This window comes from Myripristis murdjan, chromosome 1 (assembly GCF_902150065.1).
Source record: "Myripristis murdjan chromosome 1, fMyrMur1.1, whole genome shotgun sequence".
Taxonomy (NCBI): domain Eukaryota; kingdom Metazoa; phylum Chordata; class Actinopteri; order Holocentriformes; family Holocentridae; genus Myripristis; species Myripristis murdjan.
In genome coordinates, this window is record NC_043980.1 from 28088416 (window position 1) to 28108489 (window position 20074).

Below are 20074 nucleotides of genomic sequence, written 5' to 3' on the forward strand. Positions count from 1 at the left end.
GTAATGCATTTGTCACACAAACATGAACATTTCATGCATGCAAAATTACGTTTCAAATCAGCAGCTGACAGTTTGTATACTTACCTCATATTCCTGGGTGGAGCGTGTAACCTCTCTGCATTCCCCACAGTGTCTTTGTAATCATCCAGAAGGTTGTCCAATGGATAATTGAAGTGGCTCATAAATCAATAATTTCGGTGGTAGGTAGAGGAGCAAGCGTGGAACCATAGTGCATGTCACCCAAACCAAGATAAGTGATGAACACGCATCTCAGAGAGAGACACAGACATATCTGCAGGGGATATTGTATTTTTTTTCCTCTTTTTTTTTTTTTTTTTTTTTTTTTTTTTTTACACATGCTTTTAGGAAAGCATGCTGTTGCTACAAGGGTTTACTTTCATTAAATGCGTCTCAAGGGATAAGGAGGAATAATGCTTCAACACAGAATGTATCTGTGAACACTAGCTTTGTGCCACATTATGTCAGTCAGTCTGCAGCAGAGGCAGTGAAAGGGTGAGAGTTTCTGCTTTGGTAACAAGTACCTTTCTATTTCAAGAAAACACCACCTGAATTGACAGAGGACAGACGGCGAGAGGGAAATAGAGGAATACTAAGGCCTGCAAAGGAGATGTCTGTCTGTCTTTAGGTCATTTGCTGAATGAAAGCAGAGAGAGACATGGAGGTGTAAGATGGAACCTCTTCAACCAGGATGGGAACCGTAGAAACAGGCTCAAGAGAGACGGATGACTTTTCTGGGAGAAGGAGGGGTGTGAGGAGGGGGAGAGAGAGCGGAGCCGGCAACGTTGGGGGAGGGAAGCGGTGTACCCCCAGCAGCCATGATGAGGACCGGGTGCAACAGAATTCCCCCGCTCTCCTCTGTGTCTGTCTCTCATTTGACAGAGCTGTCAGCAAAACGAGGAGAGGAGACAGAAGTAATGTAATGAGTCCAGTCTCTGCACAAGCCCGGCGTGTCCCTCCCGCTTCACTGGTCATCACTACATCCCACAGAGAAACAAGAGTGTTTGCTTTTATCTGGTGTTGTTCCCTCCTCCACTTGGTTGGTTGCCATGACAACAACAGAGCTCCACCCAGGAAGAGAGATGTGTATGGTGGGAGAGAAAGAGAGAGAGAGGATTATTGGGGTCAGTGGTCTCTCTGTCTGTCTGTCTGTCTGTCTCACACGTGCGCTCGCAGCATATGACCGCACACACAAACAGTGGTACAGAGACAGATTTACTCACTTAATCCCCTGACATCTACGGGGTAGGAACCTCATTTTTTTTTTTTTCATTCACAGTCCACAAAAACAGGTGAATAGGAGAATTCATTCACTACACATTTTTTGTGAACTTGCTTTTACATATTATTTTTGATTTTGCTTTTGCTTTTTTTGTTTGTTTTTGAGTCACATTTTTTTGTTGCACATTTTATTGCTCCTTCTATGCTATGCCTTTTAGTAAAGCACTGGTAGGTTCTCTGACATATTTTATATAGATATTGTATTATTATTATGGCTATTGGTGTCCTGACAAAGTGGTTGATTAGGAATCTGAGCAGGTTTTATGTATTTTTCATTTGATTTTATCCTCTAAGATTTGCCGGTGGCTTGGGGCACAGTATTATTACATATTCAGATGCTGATTGGGTATGTTATTGTAATCAAAATATTCCTCATCATCAAAGACATCGAGTGCAGTCAGTATTGACACGCCAACCTCCATCGCTTCATTCACTCTGCACTGTCTTTCCCTCCCTCCACTCCTGATCTACAATGCGACGCACATCCTGACTATACTTTGGCCTGTGTGTGCCACACTGAGTAAGCCACTTCAGCAGGTGTCTTTGTTTACTCACAGTGGTTAAGCATTTCTCTTTCTTTACATTGTGTGCACAGACCATTGTTTGGGCAGATAGCTGAGGTGGATAGATGTTGAGAGACGAGTGCGCCGAGGGAGTTGAAGTTTTGTGCAGACACACAGACAAAGCAGTGGTGCATATAGATGTTATAGTGTGTGGTGCCTCTCTCTCTCTCTCTCTCTCTCTCTCTCACACACACACACACACACACACACACACACACAGACTATGCATTTACATTTGTACATGCACGGCATCATGAGGTAGTTCTACCTTAAACACAGAGGCAAGGAAATTGTTTTATGGAAGCAAATGAATCTAAGTTTAGGCTCTGACTGATGACCTGAAGGACAATCAGTTTTATTAAAGCAGTTTTATTAAAGCGAGAGTTACTCTCTCTTGAGAGAGAGTAACTCTCTAGAAATGAGACCAGACACATGCTCTCTGTGGTTCTTTGGTGTTATCTAGCAGGAAGGACAGGAGAGGAGTGGAGTGGTGTATTATTGTTGGCAGACAAAATGTCTGAGGTATTTGCTTACATCCTGTAGCTCAGTGGCTCACCACCATGTACCAGAGCACTGTGCAGGTTTCCATTCCAGCCAATCAACACATCAGCCGATTTCACTGATTTGCATATGTTGATGCAGAGAGGGAGAACTTATGAGTGTCATCACCTGGTCGAGTGTTGGGCTGAAATGAAAACCTGCATGAGAACCTGATTTAGCTTGTGAGTGTTTCTCTTTCTGGTTCCCTCAGTGCCATCTGTCCTGTCTTGGTTTACACTGTTAGCATACAGAGCCATCTTGTGGACACTTTTTAGTACTGCAGACACCTTGAGCTTCCAAATGAAAGCTAATAACCACAGCCCCTGAAGCAGAACGCCTCCAATTACAAATAACTCCATTCTATGGCTCCATAATGTGTATATGAATGGAGTCTGTATTTTATTTAATGGAATAACACCTGGTGCTATTTATGGACTTAATTGGATCCATCAAGCATGAGATTAAGGAGCACATGAGTAGTTGCAAAGTGGTTAGATTGCTATCCACTGCTGGAGGTCGAGAAATATTTTCTCCATTAAGCTTTGTAGGTATGGGTTAACGTAGGCCTGTCTGATTGTAGATGTGTGACATACCATAGAACCTGTTTCTCCAAATAATGTTAATGTCACAAGCTGGCTGAGAAAGAAAAGAATTCCTTAAGAGCTTGGCAATGACAGTGTACAATGTGGAATGCAGTTCATATAACACGTCCTCACGTGGCACCAGCACTGATTTAAAAGTGTTGACTGCACAACAGACTTGGGGATAGAAAATTTCACAAAAGATTAAGGAATAACATGCTCTGTATACAGCTATGGAAACTTCATGACTGAGTTTTTCGGCTACACAGTTGGGTCCTTACAATGCACAGTAGTCATTGTTATTTTTTGTGTAGTCCTCTGTCCGGACAGAGCTGAAAGGTTATTCCTCCAGTGGAGAGGCGATGGAGAGTCAAGCCTGGGTGGAGCGGTGAGCGGGAAGGAAGCTCAGAAGTTCCACCATGTTCTGCTGGACTGGATCCTGGAGGGATGGGTCTGGCTGTCTAACCACAGTTTTGAATTTCATGCCAGCAGCTTCTAGGGGTCAGAGGGTCTTTTGAGGAAGGGGTGACAAGATTTTGAGAGAATCTGCGCAGGCTGCGGCAGCCCGGTGGCTCAACTGGTGGAGCATGTACCACACATCAAGGCTGAGTCCTTACCACAGCGGCCTGGTCTCAAACCCAGCCTGGACCTTGAGCTGCTTGTCATCCCCTCTGTCTCCCCTGCCTTCCCCCTCTCTCTATGGTCACTATCAAAGCAGAGATGACCAAAAAACACTATTTGGAGGGGGAAAAAAGTATTTGTGTGGGCTGGAGACATATTGCAGCTTTCTGAATCAGTAGCAGTGGCTGAAGATTTGAGTGAATTTTGTTGTTTTGATTAACAACAGTGTTTTCTAAGATTATAAAATAAATAAATAAATAAATATCTGCGGCAATTCCTGCACCATATTAGTCAAACATTTCATGGCTGTTGTGACTGGAAATACAAATCACAAATAAATTACTCTCCCAGAATACTGTTTGCTGGTAAAGTTCAAGCCTGAAAGAAGCTTTCATGTTCCTTAATAAGTCATGATTCATTATAAAATGAGCTAAGCAATCAATAATTGTATAATTAATACATTTTAATAGTAAATACTAAATCATACTAAATTGTACAAAAGCGTTTCATAATGTTATGTTCAAAAAATGTGATCTGCTGTGGGGCTTTAGGTGTATTAATTATGAGTAAATATGTTCTCCTGTCTTGTGTCCTTTATTGTTATGCCAAACATTGCTTCCTTACTTCATGTTTTTGCACCAACAATACAAGCATACAAATAAGCCTTTCATAACTTTTAGAAACTCATTTACAACTAATGATTAACTTTGTGCTTTCATCAACATGTACTTGAAATCTACTTTTTAATTTCTTGGATACCCCTGTCATTCCGTCACAAGGCTTTTCCTTTGTTTGGATTTGGATTAAGAGATGCAACTGAAAGATAAACATTTTACAACATGCAGCAATCTGTAAATAAATACACGACATTCAAAATATTTTTTAGGAATAATTTATTGCCAGTAGGAAAGCGTGAGCTTGTGGCAGTATTCAATAAAAACCTTAACAAGACCATAGCATTGCTCACACACACATAGACACCTGAAAAAGTCATGTGTCCATGGATAACTTTGCACTATAAATATATTGGGTCCCATTTTCTTGGTGGAAAAATAAAGAGGTTCCAAAGTTGAAATTTACAAACAAACAAATAAAAAAACAACAACACAAGAATATGCAGTCGTTCATTGAAGACCCTTTTTGAAATGAGCAGGAGACAATAAACTTTACGGATACACTGTGTTTGGAAAAGCCACGCTCTTCTCTCTCTCTCTTTTTTTTTAAACATTTCTTTTTTGTGAATGTAAGCACAGTAAGGCTGATAATGTCACACCATTTAACTCTTTTTTGAAAATAAAAGCATAAAATATCTACAAAACCTAGTAAACTTTAAAATCAAAACTGTACATTTAAATTTACACTGAAGATGAGGACTTGTATAAAAACATTTTGCTCGGTTTTATTTAAAGAAATAAAAGTATCACCTTGAAATCTTTCGCTTTTTTTCTCAATGATCATTATTGTGTAGATGCTTTTTCTGTTGTACATTAACAAGTGGCTCCTTCAGACAATCCATTTCTTGTGCATGATGACAGTTACTTAAAGCAATGGCACCGCCAGCTCAAAGGGTGGGAGTCGAACTGAGCAGATGTGACGATGCTACAGAGTCCTCTCCTGTAGCTCTTTGAGACCTTCGCAGCCGAGCGGCCTTCACAACCAGTCTACACAACCCCTGCGTTGTGACACTATGTGTTGTGTTGATGTGTGTGTGTTGATGTGTGTGTGTGTGTGTGTGTGTGTGTGTGTGTGTGTGTAGAGCAGGGGTCTCCAACAAGTAACTCACGAGCTACCAGTAGCTCACCACCTGTTTCTCGTCAAAAGGTTTTAATAATAATAATAATAATTTTAATAATAATGTACAAAAACATCCATCACGCAGCCCTGAAAGTATCTGCTTTGTGTGTCTGCACGTTCCTTTGTGAAGCAGCTTTTCTGGTATGAATGGCGGAAAATCGAAATTCAGAACAAGGCTGACAGATGAACATTTAAATGATGGTACAAGAGTGAATGTAAGTGGAAAAAGCTACTCCAGCATACACCTCTCTCATGGACTCTTCTTGTGAATTTAAAGTGTTTTAGTATGATATGACATGCGAATTTGATACATGGACATTTTGGATTCAGAAAATATATATCACATGTCTTTTGATGTGCATTTTTTAAATGCAAAATGTGGGCTTTAGTTAACATTGGATACATGAAGAAACTCACTGCATTTAGTTAGTTTAGTTGATACAAAGTGTAAATGTAATGTAAGTCATGTTTTCAAAGTAGCTCTTGGATGAAAAAAGGTTGGAGACCCCTGGATCCCTGGTGTAGAGAGTAGTGTTGTGTTTTGTGTGTGCATATATTGTGAACAAAAAGGGAGAATGCGTCAGGGTGGGAAGTGTGTGTGTGTGTGTGTGTGTGTGTGTGTGTGTGTGTGTGTGTGTGTACGTGTGTGTGTGTGGCAGGGGGAGGAGTAATGTAAGGTTTTATGTGGGTTCAGGCACTTTTGTTTGGATCCAGTGTCAGACTTCAGTGTGCTGTTGGGAGTCCAGCGCTGGTATGGCCAGCCGTTCAAAGTGGCCCTCATCGCCACTCTCGTAGTCGCTCATCATCACCTCGGACTCCTCGCAGCACGCCGACATGTCCGAGCAAGAGGCTGTGGACGTGTACAGAGACATGGACATGTTGTCCAGAGCAGGGTTGTCAAAGTCCCGACTGTAGCCTATGGGGTAGTCCCCTCTGTAGCCACTGGTGCCCATGGTGGAAGCCGGGGTGGTGGTGGCCGTAGTGGAAGTGGCACTGGCGCCCAGGCCCTCGGCGTCAGCCCCCTCGCCTGGGTAGGAGTGCTGCGGGAGATACTGGTTAAGGCTGTAGAGCTGGGGCAGGGCCGGGCGCTGGCGGACCCCCACTGAGCCCCCTGGACTGGCGGGAGCGGGATCCAAGTCCCTGTCCAGGGGCCGCAGGGTGTCGTAGCGGTCAGCATACTCCGGCAAAGGCGGTGGCGGCAGGTCCTCGTTTGTGGGGAAGTCTTCTGGCGGCGGCGGGAAGTCACTCTCAATGTCAAAGCCACCGGGGTAGTAGTCGGTATCGATGGCACTCGGGTCGCTGTACATGGGGGCGCGGGACTCCACAACCTCATACTGTGGGAACTCCTGGATTCCAGGAAGCTGAACACTTGGCATCCAATCAGATGTGTCCCAGTGATATCCTGTTTGAAAAGGCAAAACCACACACACATACACATACACACTACTTAGTCAGCATAAGTAACATTGCCATGCCAGAGCACAGTGCATTATACATGGTTACTTAACATCACCAAACACCATAGTGTTAATGTTAAAAACCCACGCCATGCAACATTAACTCATCAGTCATTAATTAACACTTAATTTCACACCACTTAATGACAATACTTGTGAACACACCATTTTTACATTCACAGACATAGGGCATAACTGCTTTTCCCACACACACACACACACACACACACACACACACACACACACACATATAACACAACTTTCTTATTAAAAAAAAAAATGCCATGAAACTTGATGATATTTAATTTCAAAGCTTTGATGCATTCTGGTTTCAGACTGCATGACATCAGAGAAACATTTTTTGTGTAACAATAAAATTTTAGTAACATTCTGGGGTCCAAGTGCTTTGAATCTAATTATGGTAAGTCCTGTGGCAAAGTTAGACTCTTGGCAACAGTTACACACACAAACACACACACACAACCACAAACACCCACAAAGTTAGAATAAACTAGTGACTGGACTAACCCTTTGATCAAATAATGCTCAGATTAATTGGATTTTCTCTAATGTTGTCACAGCATCAAAGCCATGCAAGGGAACATTTTGGGGATGAAAAAATAATCTTATAGAGGCAGAGTTAACTATAAACACATCACAAGGCCGCTGAGGCAAAAACACCTTGCTGTCAAAGCAGTGCAGCCTTACAAAGTGTTTAATACTCTCCTCATTAAGGTTTGGGTTAGTGGTTAACAGTTAGAGAGGGAGGGACACGGCAACACCAGTGGACTTCAGGCAAACAAAGATGAAAAAGTCACCTCTTGGGTTCTTGAGGTCATGAGCCAAAAAAGACTCTTTATATGAGGCAAGAAGGAGGAGAGAGAAAGAACAAGTCAAATTAAAACCCAGGAGAAAGAACAGGCAGCTGAGAACAAGAATGAAATATGGATAATGAAACACTCACAGACAAAACTATAAAAGAGAATGACAGGTTAATCTATGGACAACAGACTTGCCATTTTCTTAAACAGACGTCTTCAGGTGCACAATAAAGAGGGAGAAAGTGAGGATCTAGAGACTTGAAGACAACACTTTGTACCTGTGTCAATTAGCTACTTTGTATTGGCATGCACTGTATAATTAACAGCTGAATCCCAGATAGAACCATGTTGGTTTTGATGTTTCGAGGTGTGTCGGTGTAAGGAAATGGCATTTCTACAACCTATGCTTCACATCCCAACACCAAGGACAAAACTACTGGCAGAGGGAAGCAATAAAAGAGTACCTTCTCCTTCCACCGTGTCAACAACAGAGTTGACAAGGTGGATTACTGTCACTATGGAGGCTTGTGAGAGGTAGGGAAGGGGAGAATGGGTAAAAGAGATCTACCATTAGTACATTTGCCTTTGAAAGTAAAACGGGAAAAAAAACACATATGGAGCGCATGGTTGTGGGAGCTGATGCCAAAACAAGCGATACTCCCCTAAAAAAATTTCCTGTCATTGTTGCTGGAAACTTTTTTTGTGTGTGTGGACAGTGAATGTCTGGGTTTACCATGGCTGGGCACAAGACAATGGTGGAACGTAACACAGTGGATAGGACGGTCTGGTTTGTTTGTGCAAGAACAACAACAACATACTGAGATGCTAGGAGGAGGAGGAGGGAGGGGGTGCTATTCACAGTACAGATGGAAGAATCAGTGAAATTCCCCAGAGATAAAAAAAAAAAAAAAAAGAATAAATTTCCATCCCTAACACAGACCTGACCTGTATCTGATTAGAGCCCGCAGAAGTGAATGGAACGAATACCAAACACAAGTCTTTAAAATGCTTGTGTTAATACAGTATTATGAATAATGTTGACTGTTAATGCAAAGGATCATGGCATAGATGAAGGTTTTGATGACTGATGAGCAGCTCATGCCCCTAATCCCCCAATCCCCATCATGATTTCCCCAGTCAATGTGATGTGATGAGGGCATGGGAGAACCATTATATGTACTGTATGTACCCTTGTGCTATGTTTCTTGCTGTTTTCTCTAAACATCCGATTGAGGCTAGATGTTGAAGGAAAAGAACAGACACACAAAACAAAAATACAGAAGCATGCATGTAAATAAATGACTGTAAAAGCAAAAGGCGGTGACCTCATGAATGATTTTCACACGCATCTGATTTAGTCATCAACTTCTTTTGAAGCTGAGCAAAGGTAAACTGAGAGCAGACAAAATGGAAAAACAGGGTCGGAATCGGAATCTTTTTTTTTTTTTTTTTTAATCTCGGGAGAATTACATGCGACAAGCTGTTTTGATTGCTTCCTTCTGTACCGGTGGTGATTGAGGACTTACAGGCCGGACCCCTATTTAAAATCTTGTTCTGGATCTGTGGACTGATTTGATCCATATGGGAGCTGAAGCCCCGCAGCAAAAAGAAAGAGAAAAGAACATGTGACCCAGAGCCACCATTGGGCCATCCATTCTAAGCATGCAGAGAGAGAAAGTTAGCATTTACAGTATGCAATGTTATACCAGCCAAGTGTAAACTCTTACAAAGCCCCACAGGCAAATCAGATTTTCAATACATATATAAACAAACAAAAATTAATATATCAAAACAAAAAATAAAAAAAATTAAGAAAACACACCTGAGGAGCACGTGTGTCCTCCATTGCCAGCATGCATCTTATGTGTGCTGTGCACTGCATTTTACAAACTAAGTTTAGAGCACAAATAAAACTTTCATGCCTTTTGTCATGTCTGTCGTCTCAACTGTCAGAAAAAGGAAAAATCAAACACTGTGAGATGAGCAGCATACCATTATCGTCACAGGACTCTGACTGGAAGGAGCTGAGGGACTGGACCTCAGACATGCTCCCCCTGGTGTTGTAGGGGTGGCACGCACTGTCCTCCACAGGCTTCTTGGTCAGGCACGGGTCCAAGTCCACTACTTTTGCTGCAGGGGGAAGTACAGGAAGAGGGAGGAGATTTTAGCGTGTAGTTGCTTTGATGAAAACACATTTAAAGTGCTGTGCTGCCCTGTGTATTTCCTTGGCTGCAGTATCTCTGTAACCCTGCCAGGACAGGAGGGTTTGATTCTCACTGGGGCCACCCACTTGAGCTACTCAGTTATTTATATATTAATCAAGACTATCATTAAAGCAGCAGCAGCAAGAGTGTTACAGTAATCACAAAAACTCATAATTAATGCATTCATTTAATATTCCTGCTTTGTCAAAATCAAGTTTCTTTTTTCACTAAATCAAGCAAGCATTCTGACCTCCACCAATCACATTAATCACGTAGCATTCGACTCTTTTAGCCTTGTACACCCAAAACAATTGAAAAGGTCAGCCCGTAAGTAAAATGAGCAAGAGGCTGTTTAACACAAGGCACAGGAAAAGCACTGCTAATGTGCACATGAAAAAGTCATACCCGATGACAAAAAATGGCAAGCAAATCCATTACACGCGAGCATCTGCACCACTCTGCATCCTTTCTTAAACTGCTCTAACTCCCATCCCAACTTACCGCTTCAGTACAAGATGCAGTTGGCAACACAAAATAGGTATAGTATAGTATAGTATAACTGCACACTGTATAACTGTATATGCGATATATATGTATATTTTTTGTGAAATCCATCACTCAGAGTATGGATGGATGTTGTTTTTAATTGTGTCCATCATATGGCATATGTTAATTAGTAACTTGCATCTCATGGCAACTAGTGCCTACCCATCACCATGGCAAGATAAGTACAGTTGCCTGCACTCAGACAAGCTTACCATCATAATCATAGTCCCAGCTGGGCTTCTGGATAGAGTCACTATCGGAGACCGAGTTGGAGGGAGGAGGCGGTGGAAGATTGGGCGCAACGCTACACACGGCTACAGTTTTGCGGTGCCCGTGTACAGAGTCAGGGTTGAAGGTGCTGAACTCTGGATGCTCTGGGATGGCTGATCCCTCAAAAGAGTTTCGATCCAGGTTGTTGCGTGAGTCGCTTGGAATGCTGGGAGTGTAGGAGATGGGCCGCACAGGGACCTGAGGTGGGATGTCTGAGTAAATGTTCTTGCTGAGCTTGGAGTCAAAGTAAGGCCTCTGGAGGAAGGAGTGAGGCACATTTGAGCCTCCGGGATGTTTGTCTTCGTTGTCAGCCTTTGACTTGCGACACGCCCTCTTGCGGATGATGATGAAAAGGAGGACCAGGAAAAATATGCTGGATACGAAGACCACGATTCCAATAACCTCCTCCAGGCCAATGTTCCAAGAGGTGGAGACAAATTCATTGCGAACTTCGACACGGAGTTCACACATCTGCCCACTGAAACCCAGAGAGCAGTTACACTTGTAGGAGCCGTATGTGTTCTGGCACAGGCCTCCGTTGGCACACGGGTTCTTGACACACTCATCAACATCACTGAGGCACCTGGAAAAAACATAAGAGGAAGGTGGAGTTAACATGTTACAAACTTTGTTGCAAGACGATGGACAAAACAATGGCTGCAAATGTTTTGACCAGTTTGTTGGGGTTGATGATATTAAAATGAGTTCAGTACATGAATTTCAACCGAATCATAAAACTGACACTCACCTGTCTCCCTGGAAGCCTGTTTCACACTCGCATACTGGGCCGTCCAGACTGTCAATACACTTCCCACTGTTTTTACAGGGGTTGTCTCTGCAGTACGGCCCAAGCTGGCACCTGGAGAATTACATACATGTTTACTGACACATTCCAAACACAAATACAAAGAAGCATGCAGTAGCTTCAGGCTAGGAGCACGGGTTTACATGTATGAAGTAATTTGTGCATCTGTTTTAAGGGTTTACAGCTACCAGTACCTACAAAAGACTTCTGTTCAGTGGTGAAATAGTGAAAGTGTAAAATTTTAAGTTTGATGTTGCTGCAGGAAAGTCTAAAGTGAAAAATGTGATTGATCATTCATGAATGTAGATGACTTTCCATCTGAACCTATGAGCATATCTTGCTTCAATCAACAAAATAAGCCATTTTGACAATGATTTGATTATATTGCTACATTAAGCAGGCACAGACACAGTCTGGTTACACAGGCTAAACTGAATCATAAAATTACCATACAATAATATTTTTCTTAATTCTTTCAAACTAAATTTGCATAAAGCCATTTATGGCACATTAGTACAAATTGCACATTTACTGAAGTGCATAAATGGCAAGTCTACACAGTGTGAATACAACACCAATGCTGTCATGCATCACCTGCAGCCAAAAGGAAATGCCCCCGGCTTCATTTTTATAAAACAATATTAACAAAATACCATGGTATACCAATACAGGAGTAGGGGGATGGTCTTAAGTCAAATTTTTGTATTCACTGTGAGAAAAAGGCTTAAAAATTTAAAAACTTATATCCTGCAGGAGCCTGACAAGCGCTATTAAGTGTTGCTCTTGATAAGACAAGATCTCTGCAAATGCTTTTATATTTTTGATGGATTTGGGAACGCAGATAAAGAGCTTCAGTTCGGCTAAATGTTTACTTAATATGACCTTGGGCAAACTACTGGCTGAAACTAAAGCATCGACATCAATAAGATGACAAGATTAGATTTCTTAATCACTTGGCAAGCCACATTTCAAAGAGTGATTTTATTATGCAAGAAATGGACTGCAATGGAAACCAAGGGAAGAAGTATTTGTTAGCAAATCAGCGGAAAGCTGTGATACCACACCTTTGTCCTGAGTACTGCCCTCTGCACTGGCAGTAGAAGTCGTCTGCCCGGGGCACACAGGTACCCCCGTACAGGCAGGGGTTGGAGGCACAAGGGCTGATGCCAATCTCACAGTGGGTGCCCATGAAGGAGGCACTACACTTACAGAAGTAGCCTAACGAATACAGAGAAGAGGCTGGTAAAGACACATACATGCTGAGCACAATATCTATTTGTGAAATACTTTTCAGGTAACAGAAAAGCAGCAGTGCTTTATTTACAGCAGAAAACTGCAATCAATGAATAACAGATGGGGGATTTAAAGGCACTGTGAGCAACAGAATTTGATTAAAACGAATATCTGAGGTTTGTTTGCAAAAAGAGATAAATCCCATTCCTGAGAGAAATGCTTCAGGCAACATTCTGTACGAATTAAAAACCAAAAATGTTGTGATAAATGCAAATACCACCTATGTAATATCAGACCAGTATGATTTAATAATTGATATTCTGCAGAAAAAAATGGTTTATTGTAATGAATACAGCCATAGACATCTGTTCAGATTAACTGTTCATTTGTTGTCTTTCGGCAAATACCCTCAGGATGTAAGTACCTCCATTAGGCAGAGAGGAGCAGCTCCCTCCATTGGTACAGGGGTTGCTGGAACAGCTCTCAACAGGTGTGAGGGCGCAGCCTGGAGCCACGTCCACCATGTCCTCCAGCACAGCGTGGATTCGGTGAGCCTTGGTGTTGAGAGGCAGCTCTTGGCCATTGAGCATGATTGCCTCTACACAGCCACGGAGCCCGTTGGTGACAGGCAGGCTGCGGCCAAGGCGTGCAGAGGCATGCTGGCGTACGTGTCCACCAAAGTAGATGCTGTTGTCAAGGTTGAGGGTGCGCAGAGTGCCCGGAGCTGTGCCAGAGGCAGCGTGCACCCGGTCCAACACCAGCTTTGCGTAGTTTCCATCCACCTCCAGTGAGACGGTGTGCCACTCTCCGTCATTGACCTGGGTGCTGTGGACCGACACGAGGCCAGGGCCGCTGCCACAGTCAAACTTGTACTGCAGACGCCCATTCACAATCTAACATGGGGACAGATATGTCAAAATAGGAGTCAGTTTGTGTTAAAACATATATCAGAAATTAGGTGGCCATTTATTTTTAATGTTTATTTCCATATTTGTAATTGGTTTTTTAAGGCTAGAACTCAGGATAGATCATTATTGAGTCATCAGATCGCTGCTGTAAATGATTGTCTGACATTGCCATGAATTATTCAAAATACAAAATAGTAAGTATATTACCAGTGCATTATCAGCTACCGCTTTGACTTCAAAAAAGATATTTAATTTGCCTAAATTACTTTTGTTGCCAGTGTTTGAAAAACTTGGTAGATTGTGTTACAGATTTCTTCTGGTAATGATAGCACTCAGTCACGGTTTTGGCAAAACTACAGTTCTATACAACACAACAGATTATATTCATGCCTCTGAACTTAAAGGTCAACTATAGGGCAACAACAGCCAGCTAACATGGCAGTCACATATATAACAATAGCCTCTGAGCTAGCCAGGTTCTTGGCCTAAAGTCTGGCTCGCAGACGCCTAAACCAGACCTTCTCTAAGAGGAATGTGTGGAAAAGTGCTTTTCATTTCCCTCCCAACACTAAAATAGCTCCTGTGTGTGACTTTTTTCAATCCGACGCCACATTCCCATAGTCACTCATGTGAAAAGGATTTCAAAATGGCTGTCTGAACCCTTCAGCATGGTCAGTAAGCATAGCTAGGTGGCCCCAAGGGAGAGTAGTCCAGTTATTTGTTTATCAAGTCTTTCTGATATGGAATGCAGTGGGATAATATGGAGATATGGTACGCACTGCAAAAGGACTCACAGTCTAGACTTAATTATGGCCAGAAAGGTTGTAATCTCTGTTTGAAAGCAGATGAAGGGAGCACTGTATAATAAGGCTGGACACACACTGGCTGACAAATGTACACATGCACACCAAATTCACACAGTCAAGAAATATGTCTCCACCTCGAGGATACTGTAGTCCGTTCCTTTAGCATACATGACAGTAGCATGGCTGGAGAAGGTCCTGAGTCTCAGAGACAGTTTCATCAATTCCTTGTTCTCATTCTCCATCAGACGGTATTTCACATAGCCGCTGCCACCAAATGTCAACGAGTGGCCATCTGACATGGAGAAATATACACAGAGCCACCACAAAGTTAGTGTGAGTTAGTGTGAGCTTTAAGTGAAGAGAGTAATGTGCTAGTGGGTGGCAAAAGAGCAGGGAGGAAATTACTAGCTTAAGTTCAGAAAGACTAACAGACGGTAAGCATCATATTCATATTATCTTTGTCTAGGTTCTTTTCTTGCAATTTGTGAAGAGGGGAGGAACTTGCAGAGAGATAGGCAGAGGGGTAAAGATGTCTGTGGGTACAGATGAAGAGGTGGGTGGTCTTACCAGAGCACTTGCCCTTTGTGCCTTCTGGACACACACATTTATACACAGCATCTTTGAGGTCTGCAACACACTCCATTCCCTCAGGACAAGGGTTGTTCTCACACAGCTTGTTCAACATAGGACATTTACCACCTAGAAGTGCCAAAAACATTCAGGAGTTCAGGTGAGATTTTTAAAACATGCACACAAGACATCAGATTATTGAAGGTAACCAGGTTATGGCAGGAACCAGCTAATGCATATACATACATCATGATAAGCCAATTATTCAAAGACCTGTACTCCCCTCATAGTAATGCTTCCCCCCTGACCCGCAATGTTACCACTGCTGACAGCAGTGCTGCAGTCTACTCGCAATGACGGAGAGCACCAGTCACCTGGCCACTTGTGGGGATTTCCCCCAAGCAAGCAACAGTAGATTTGTTTTTTGTTTCCTTTTATTTTCATCAGGTAACATTCCCATAAATTTTTGGAGCATTCCTACAATATTAAAGATCTGTACTAATCAAGATGGGTCAATTCGGGTTGAAGAGGCAGGCAAGCGTGCAAATGCCGGCGCCGTTCGCCCCACTTTGCTCCTCTGCCCGCCTCTCATTGAAAATGAATTAAGGCCAGGTGATTTCATTTATTTAAAAAACCTCAATCAGCTAAATCAGTTGCAGACTAATTAGCAGACTAATTCGCATTGGAAGCAAAAAAAATTGCTTACAATGTGAATTATGTGCTGCAATATTTTGGCTATAGGCTTAAAAGAGACTACCAAAGACTACCAAATTTGGATCGGAATGTGGATCAGTAATCTGAGTCCGAAATTCAATGACTGAATTATTTAAGTTACTGGCACCCTATAGTGATATTCAATCAAACTGGTCTCAGCTCTAGTATTTATTGGGTTCATTCTGTCAGTCTACTTATCTGCTCTCTCTCCTCATACATGAACACAAGGAAAAAGCTGTTCAGAAATTGGTGTAAGGGTATATATGCCACAATAAACTGGGTTTCTTTTGCCTTACACTGATTTCTTTTAATCCCTTACCCCGATCGTGAAAATCAGCTTGTCTTGTTTAAATGACAATTGAGAAACTGCTACACAGAGTGAACCCAATTATTAAGACTGATGTAAAGGCAGTAATTGGATGTTTGTCTGAGAGTTTCACTTCCAACCTTTCCCCCAAAAAGTTCTGATCCCATCCTGAAAAAAACCTGAAAAAAACCCAAACTTTTTCTCAGCCTGAGCCTGACTAGTGCTCGAAATACACTTTAATTAATTTGTCCACTAGATAATCTCACTCAACATTTTCCCACTCCTAATCCTGCTCTGATACAGTTTGCCAGATGGGAGGAGTCTCTTTCCCGACCAGACATGAATTGTCAGGAATCAAGACGACCAACTGTTATAGTAAAATAAATAAATTTAGAAATATATTTAGAGCCTTTCATATCTCACTATAGGCCAAAATATATCGTATCAAATGGGCCAACAACTGCTGAGAGACTATAGGAAAATTCTACAAAATTCTCTAACTGGAGCAAACAGTGGCAATAAATAAATAAATGAATGAATAAATTAATAAATAAAGTGTTCAGGCTGTTCAGCTTGAATCTTACCCGGAACAAACAATTAAGTCAGAAATTAAGCTCAAACAAAACCCACTGAGTTCAGCTATAAATGTCAAGCTCTTTCTGTGTATGTGTTATATTATGCATAAGTCTACCTTCACACTGGCAGGTTGCAGTTCTCACGTGGCGTGGGGTAACAAAGCTGAGACGGGCTGTGCTGTAAGTGGACATGGCAGCCTTATCCAGGGAGACGACCTCATCGCAGAAGCGCAGCGGGCAGTCCATCCCAGCACACAGCTTCTTGACCACTCGCACAATCCGGACGCCCGTCATCTCATCAATGACAGCTACCGATGAATTCAACTTCCGGAAAACGACCTGTAGACAAAATTGAAGACGCCAAACAACAAAAGAGTCAACAAAGGGAAATTCGAAATGTTTAAAGTGTTTTTCTGCTATTACAAAATGGTCATCTCACAACATACAAAAACACATATGGGTGTTCGTTTGTTCCTCTATGGCCCCTCTTACCTCCTGGGGTTGGTAGGGGCTGCCAGATCTCTCTAACGCTAACAGGACATCCAGATCTCCTTGTTCTGATGGCTGCAAGCTCACAAGCTGGACCTCACTCCTCCTAACACCAGCAATGTTTCTCAGTGCCCGCTGGAAGTTACGCCAGTAGTCCCCAATGAACTCTTCAGGTGCGATATTAGCAAAACGCACAGCGATGGAGTTGTCCAGTGCCTGCTGAGAGGCCTGCCGAACGTGCACAGTGACGTCAGCGGCTGTGGTGAAGCGCCCGTCAGTCACCGTCACGTTGAGAGGATAGTGGCCCACATCGAGCGGCCGCTGGGCAATAACTTTACCGTCGGAGGCCGAGACTGTAAACAAGGCGTCACTTTCATCAGCGGACAAGGAGGATAAGGAAGAAGTAGGGGCGAGGCTGTAAGTCAGGGTGTCGTAGATGTCTTGGTCAGTGGCATGGATCTTGCCCACGACGCCTCCAGGGTATTCGTCACCAGCAGTGGAGATGAAGATATCCAGTGGAAGTATGGCAGGAGGGTAGACGCTCTCCTCAATTATACGGACACTGATGAAGGCAGTGGAGAAGAGCGGAGGTTTGCCACTGTCTGACACCTAGACGTGAAAAGAGAAGGAGTCACACACAGATGGTTAGGTGATCCACTGATTAAAGCACCATTCCTTCTGCTTCTTTAACCAATGTTCATCTGCCAGCAGAGGGCAATCAAGCTCTTTCACTGTTTCTACTACAGCCTTCAGCCGAAGATACCAAGGTGTACGAGCTGCTAACAGACCTATTCGAGGCAGCCATCTACAGTTGATGAGTTTTGACACATTCACATGAAAGAGCATCACATCTATAAGTAAAGTAACACGCAAGAAATCACTAGGACTCAAACCTGAGTGAGCATCCGGGGTATAACAAGAAAGCACTTATTTCTCATCCCATCTGCCAACACGGGTTTGCTCCTCTGAGGGGACACTACACCACCCAGCAACACAAGTGATCACGACAACTCAAAGCAAATGCCTTTGATGTATGTTTCTCTTATGCTTCTCAGTTTTACTGTCAATTACATTTCAGCATCTCATATATGTTGATTTAACAAGGCTGAACAGCTGAAAGGAAGTGTATTTCAAATGGAAATGAGGAAGCATGGAAAAAAGGAAAAAATGTTTACAGTGAGGAGCAGGGAGATGGACCAGCAGTAGAGGGGAAAAAAAAAACTGTGATAGCTAGTGAGCGTGACAGAGGAAAAGCTAGAGAGGGAGAAGAGGAAGCCAAATAGATCAGGCTGCTATGCCTTGACAGTGAAATCAATACAACACCTCTACTCTCATTTCTCCACAGTGGTGTGACTCACCTGTGCTTGAAGCAGGTAGTGTTCTTTACTTTTCTTATTCAATAGCCCCACTGCCACGAGTGCCCCCTGCTGATTGATCTGGAAAGCATCACCGTCATTCCCATCCACGATGGCAAAGCTGAATGGTGGGCCATTATGTGTAGCATCCCTATCAGTTACAGTGAGCTGAAGGACACTGGTGCCTGTTGGTCGATTCTCCTGAGATGGACAAGAAAGGCGAGTTTAATATTTGCAATACAAGGAAATGGTTTTACTGACGCTGTTCAGTTCTGTCATGTTTAATTGTAATCCTGCACAGCTAATATGTGAGAAAATGTTCCCGTGTTCAAACATTTAATCACTTACGCCTTTCTCTAAAATCAAACAACCAGTGCACCTGAACTGCTCCAGGGACTGTCTTGCAGACCTCGGATGTTGAATGCCACAAAATTTTCTCCAGCTGTAGGAGATTAAAACTGACGCTGCCCTCCTTTGGCCGTCTCGACTCAGTAAAACTGATTGCCAATTGCTTTGACCGACTGTCCACCTATGTTAATCCTCACGCCAAGAACCTCAGTGTGATCTTTGACTCTGCTGACACGTTTGACAAACAACTCGATGCAGCAGCAAAATCCAGTTTCTTTCAACGCAGAATCCTTTTCAAAATCAAGTCCCTCATCTCGTTTAAAGATCTGGACAAAGATACGCATGTCCTCATCTCCTTGAACTTTGTTAAACTCAGCTCTCTGTACACTGGTTTTAGTAAACGGAAACTGGTCCAGAATCTTGCAGCTTAGTTTCTGATGGGTTCAAAGAAAAGACACTTTGTGGTCTTCCTGTCTGGTCTCTGATGAGTTTTAGATTTGATGGTTAGCTATTTGTTTTTAAATCCCTTGGGGACTACCTTATATGTCACTCCTCTCAAGCCCCTATTAAACCCCCAGACCTCTTTGCTGTCATGTGGCCTCAGCCTGCTCCTCATTCAAGGTCTACGCTCAAGTGTGACCATGCTTTTCACTGACATAGTCTACAGCGTCCTCTCCTTTCTAACCGATCTGCCCCAGGTTGACTCTTTCAACTCCTTGCTCAAAAGTATTCTTTATTCCTTGTTTTTGATTTATCAGGATGGTTGTGTATGATCTCTATTTTTTGTTTTTTTGGGCAGTGCTATACTGGAATTCTATACTTAGTGAGATTTTATGTGTCTATTGGCTTTGTGTAACACTTTGATCATCTCCCGTTAATTTTAAATTCTGCCTCATAAATAAATCTGACTTGACGTGATCCATCTTTGCAGCCGGATATATTTTCAAAACTGCACAAAATGTGTCTAAGCCTCACTGATAAGTAATATAAAACCAGTCAAGAGCATTTCACAGGCAAGGCAATCTGTTTAATCTGTAAGCGCTTAGTCATTTGTGCAATGTGTACCCTGCACAGCATCCAAGTCCATGTTTCACAGTATCTCTTAAATTACTTTTTCAGTTTTCTAAACACAGACAGCAAAATTGGAAATGCATCATCTTCTCTCCTCCCCACCGGAATTAATTCTGTGCTTCTTCCCCATTTCCCAGACTCAAATACAGGTGCATCTTTTTTTTGTTGCTCTCATTCGCAAATTTCCTCACCCCTGT

The 20074-nt window shown here is 42.6% G+C and overlaps 1 protein-coding gene across 2 annotated transcripts in view; it reads right to left on the reverse strand.

Moving 5' to 3' along the window:
- Positions 1 to 5043: 5043 nt before the first annotated feature.
- Positions 5044 to 20074, reverse strand: part of fat1a (FAT atypical cadherin 1a) — an 87249-nt gene continuing 72218 nt past the window's right edge. Inside the window, exons 19-31 of one of the 2 annotated variants that reach the window (XM_030044817.1) lie at positions 18462 to 18659; positions 17107 to 17712; positions 16731 to 16953; positions 15016 to 15147; positions 14583 to 14740; positions 13159 to 13627; positions 12566 to 12719; positions 11445 to 11555; positions 10639 to 11279; positions 9669 to 9806; positions 8141 to 8200; positions 7674 to 7709; positions 5044 to 6800 (exon numbers count right to left, since the gene is read on the reverse strand). In XM_030044817.1, the coding sequence (XP_029900677.1) occupies positions 6115 to 6800; positions 7674 to 7709; positions 8141 to 8200; positions 9669 to 9806; positions 10639 to 11279; positions 11445 to 11555; positions 12566 to 12719; positions 13159 to 13627; positions 14583 to 14740; positions 15016 to 15147; positions 16731 to 16953; positions 17107 to 17712; positions 18462 to 18659 (3612 nt within the window). In that variant the 3' untranslated portion in view covers positions 5044 to 6114. The remainder of the gene's footprint in view (positions 6801 to 7673; positions 7710 to 8140; positions 8201 to 9668; positions 9807 to 10638; positions 11280 to 11444; positions 11556 to 12565; positions 12720 to 13158; positions 13628 to 14582; positions 14741 to 15015; positions 15148 to 16730; positions 16954 to 17106; positions 17713 to 18461; positions 18660 to 20074) is intronic. The other variant, XM_030044878.1, reaches the window with a different exon arrangement.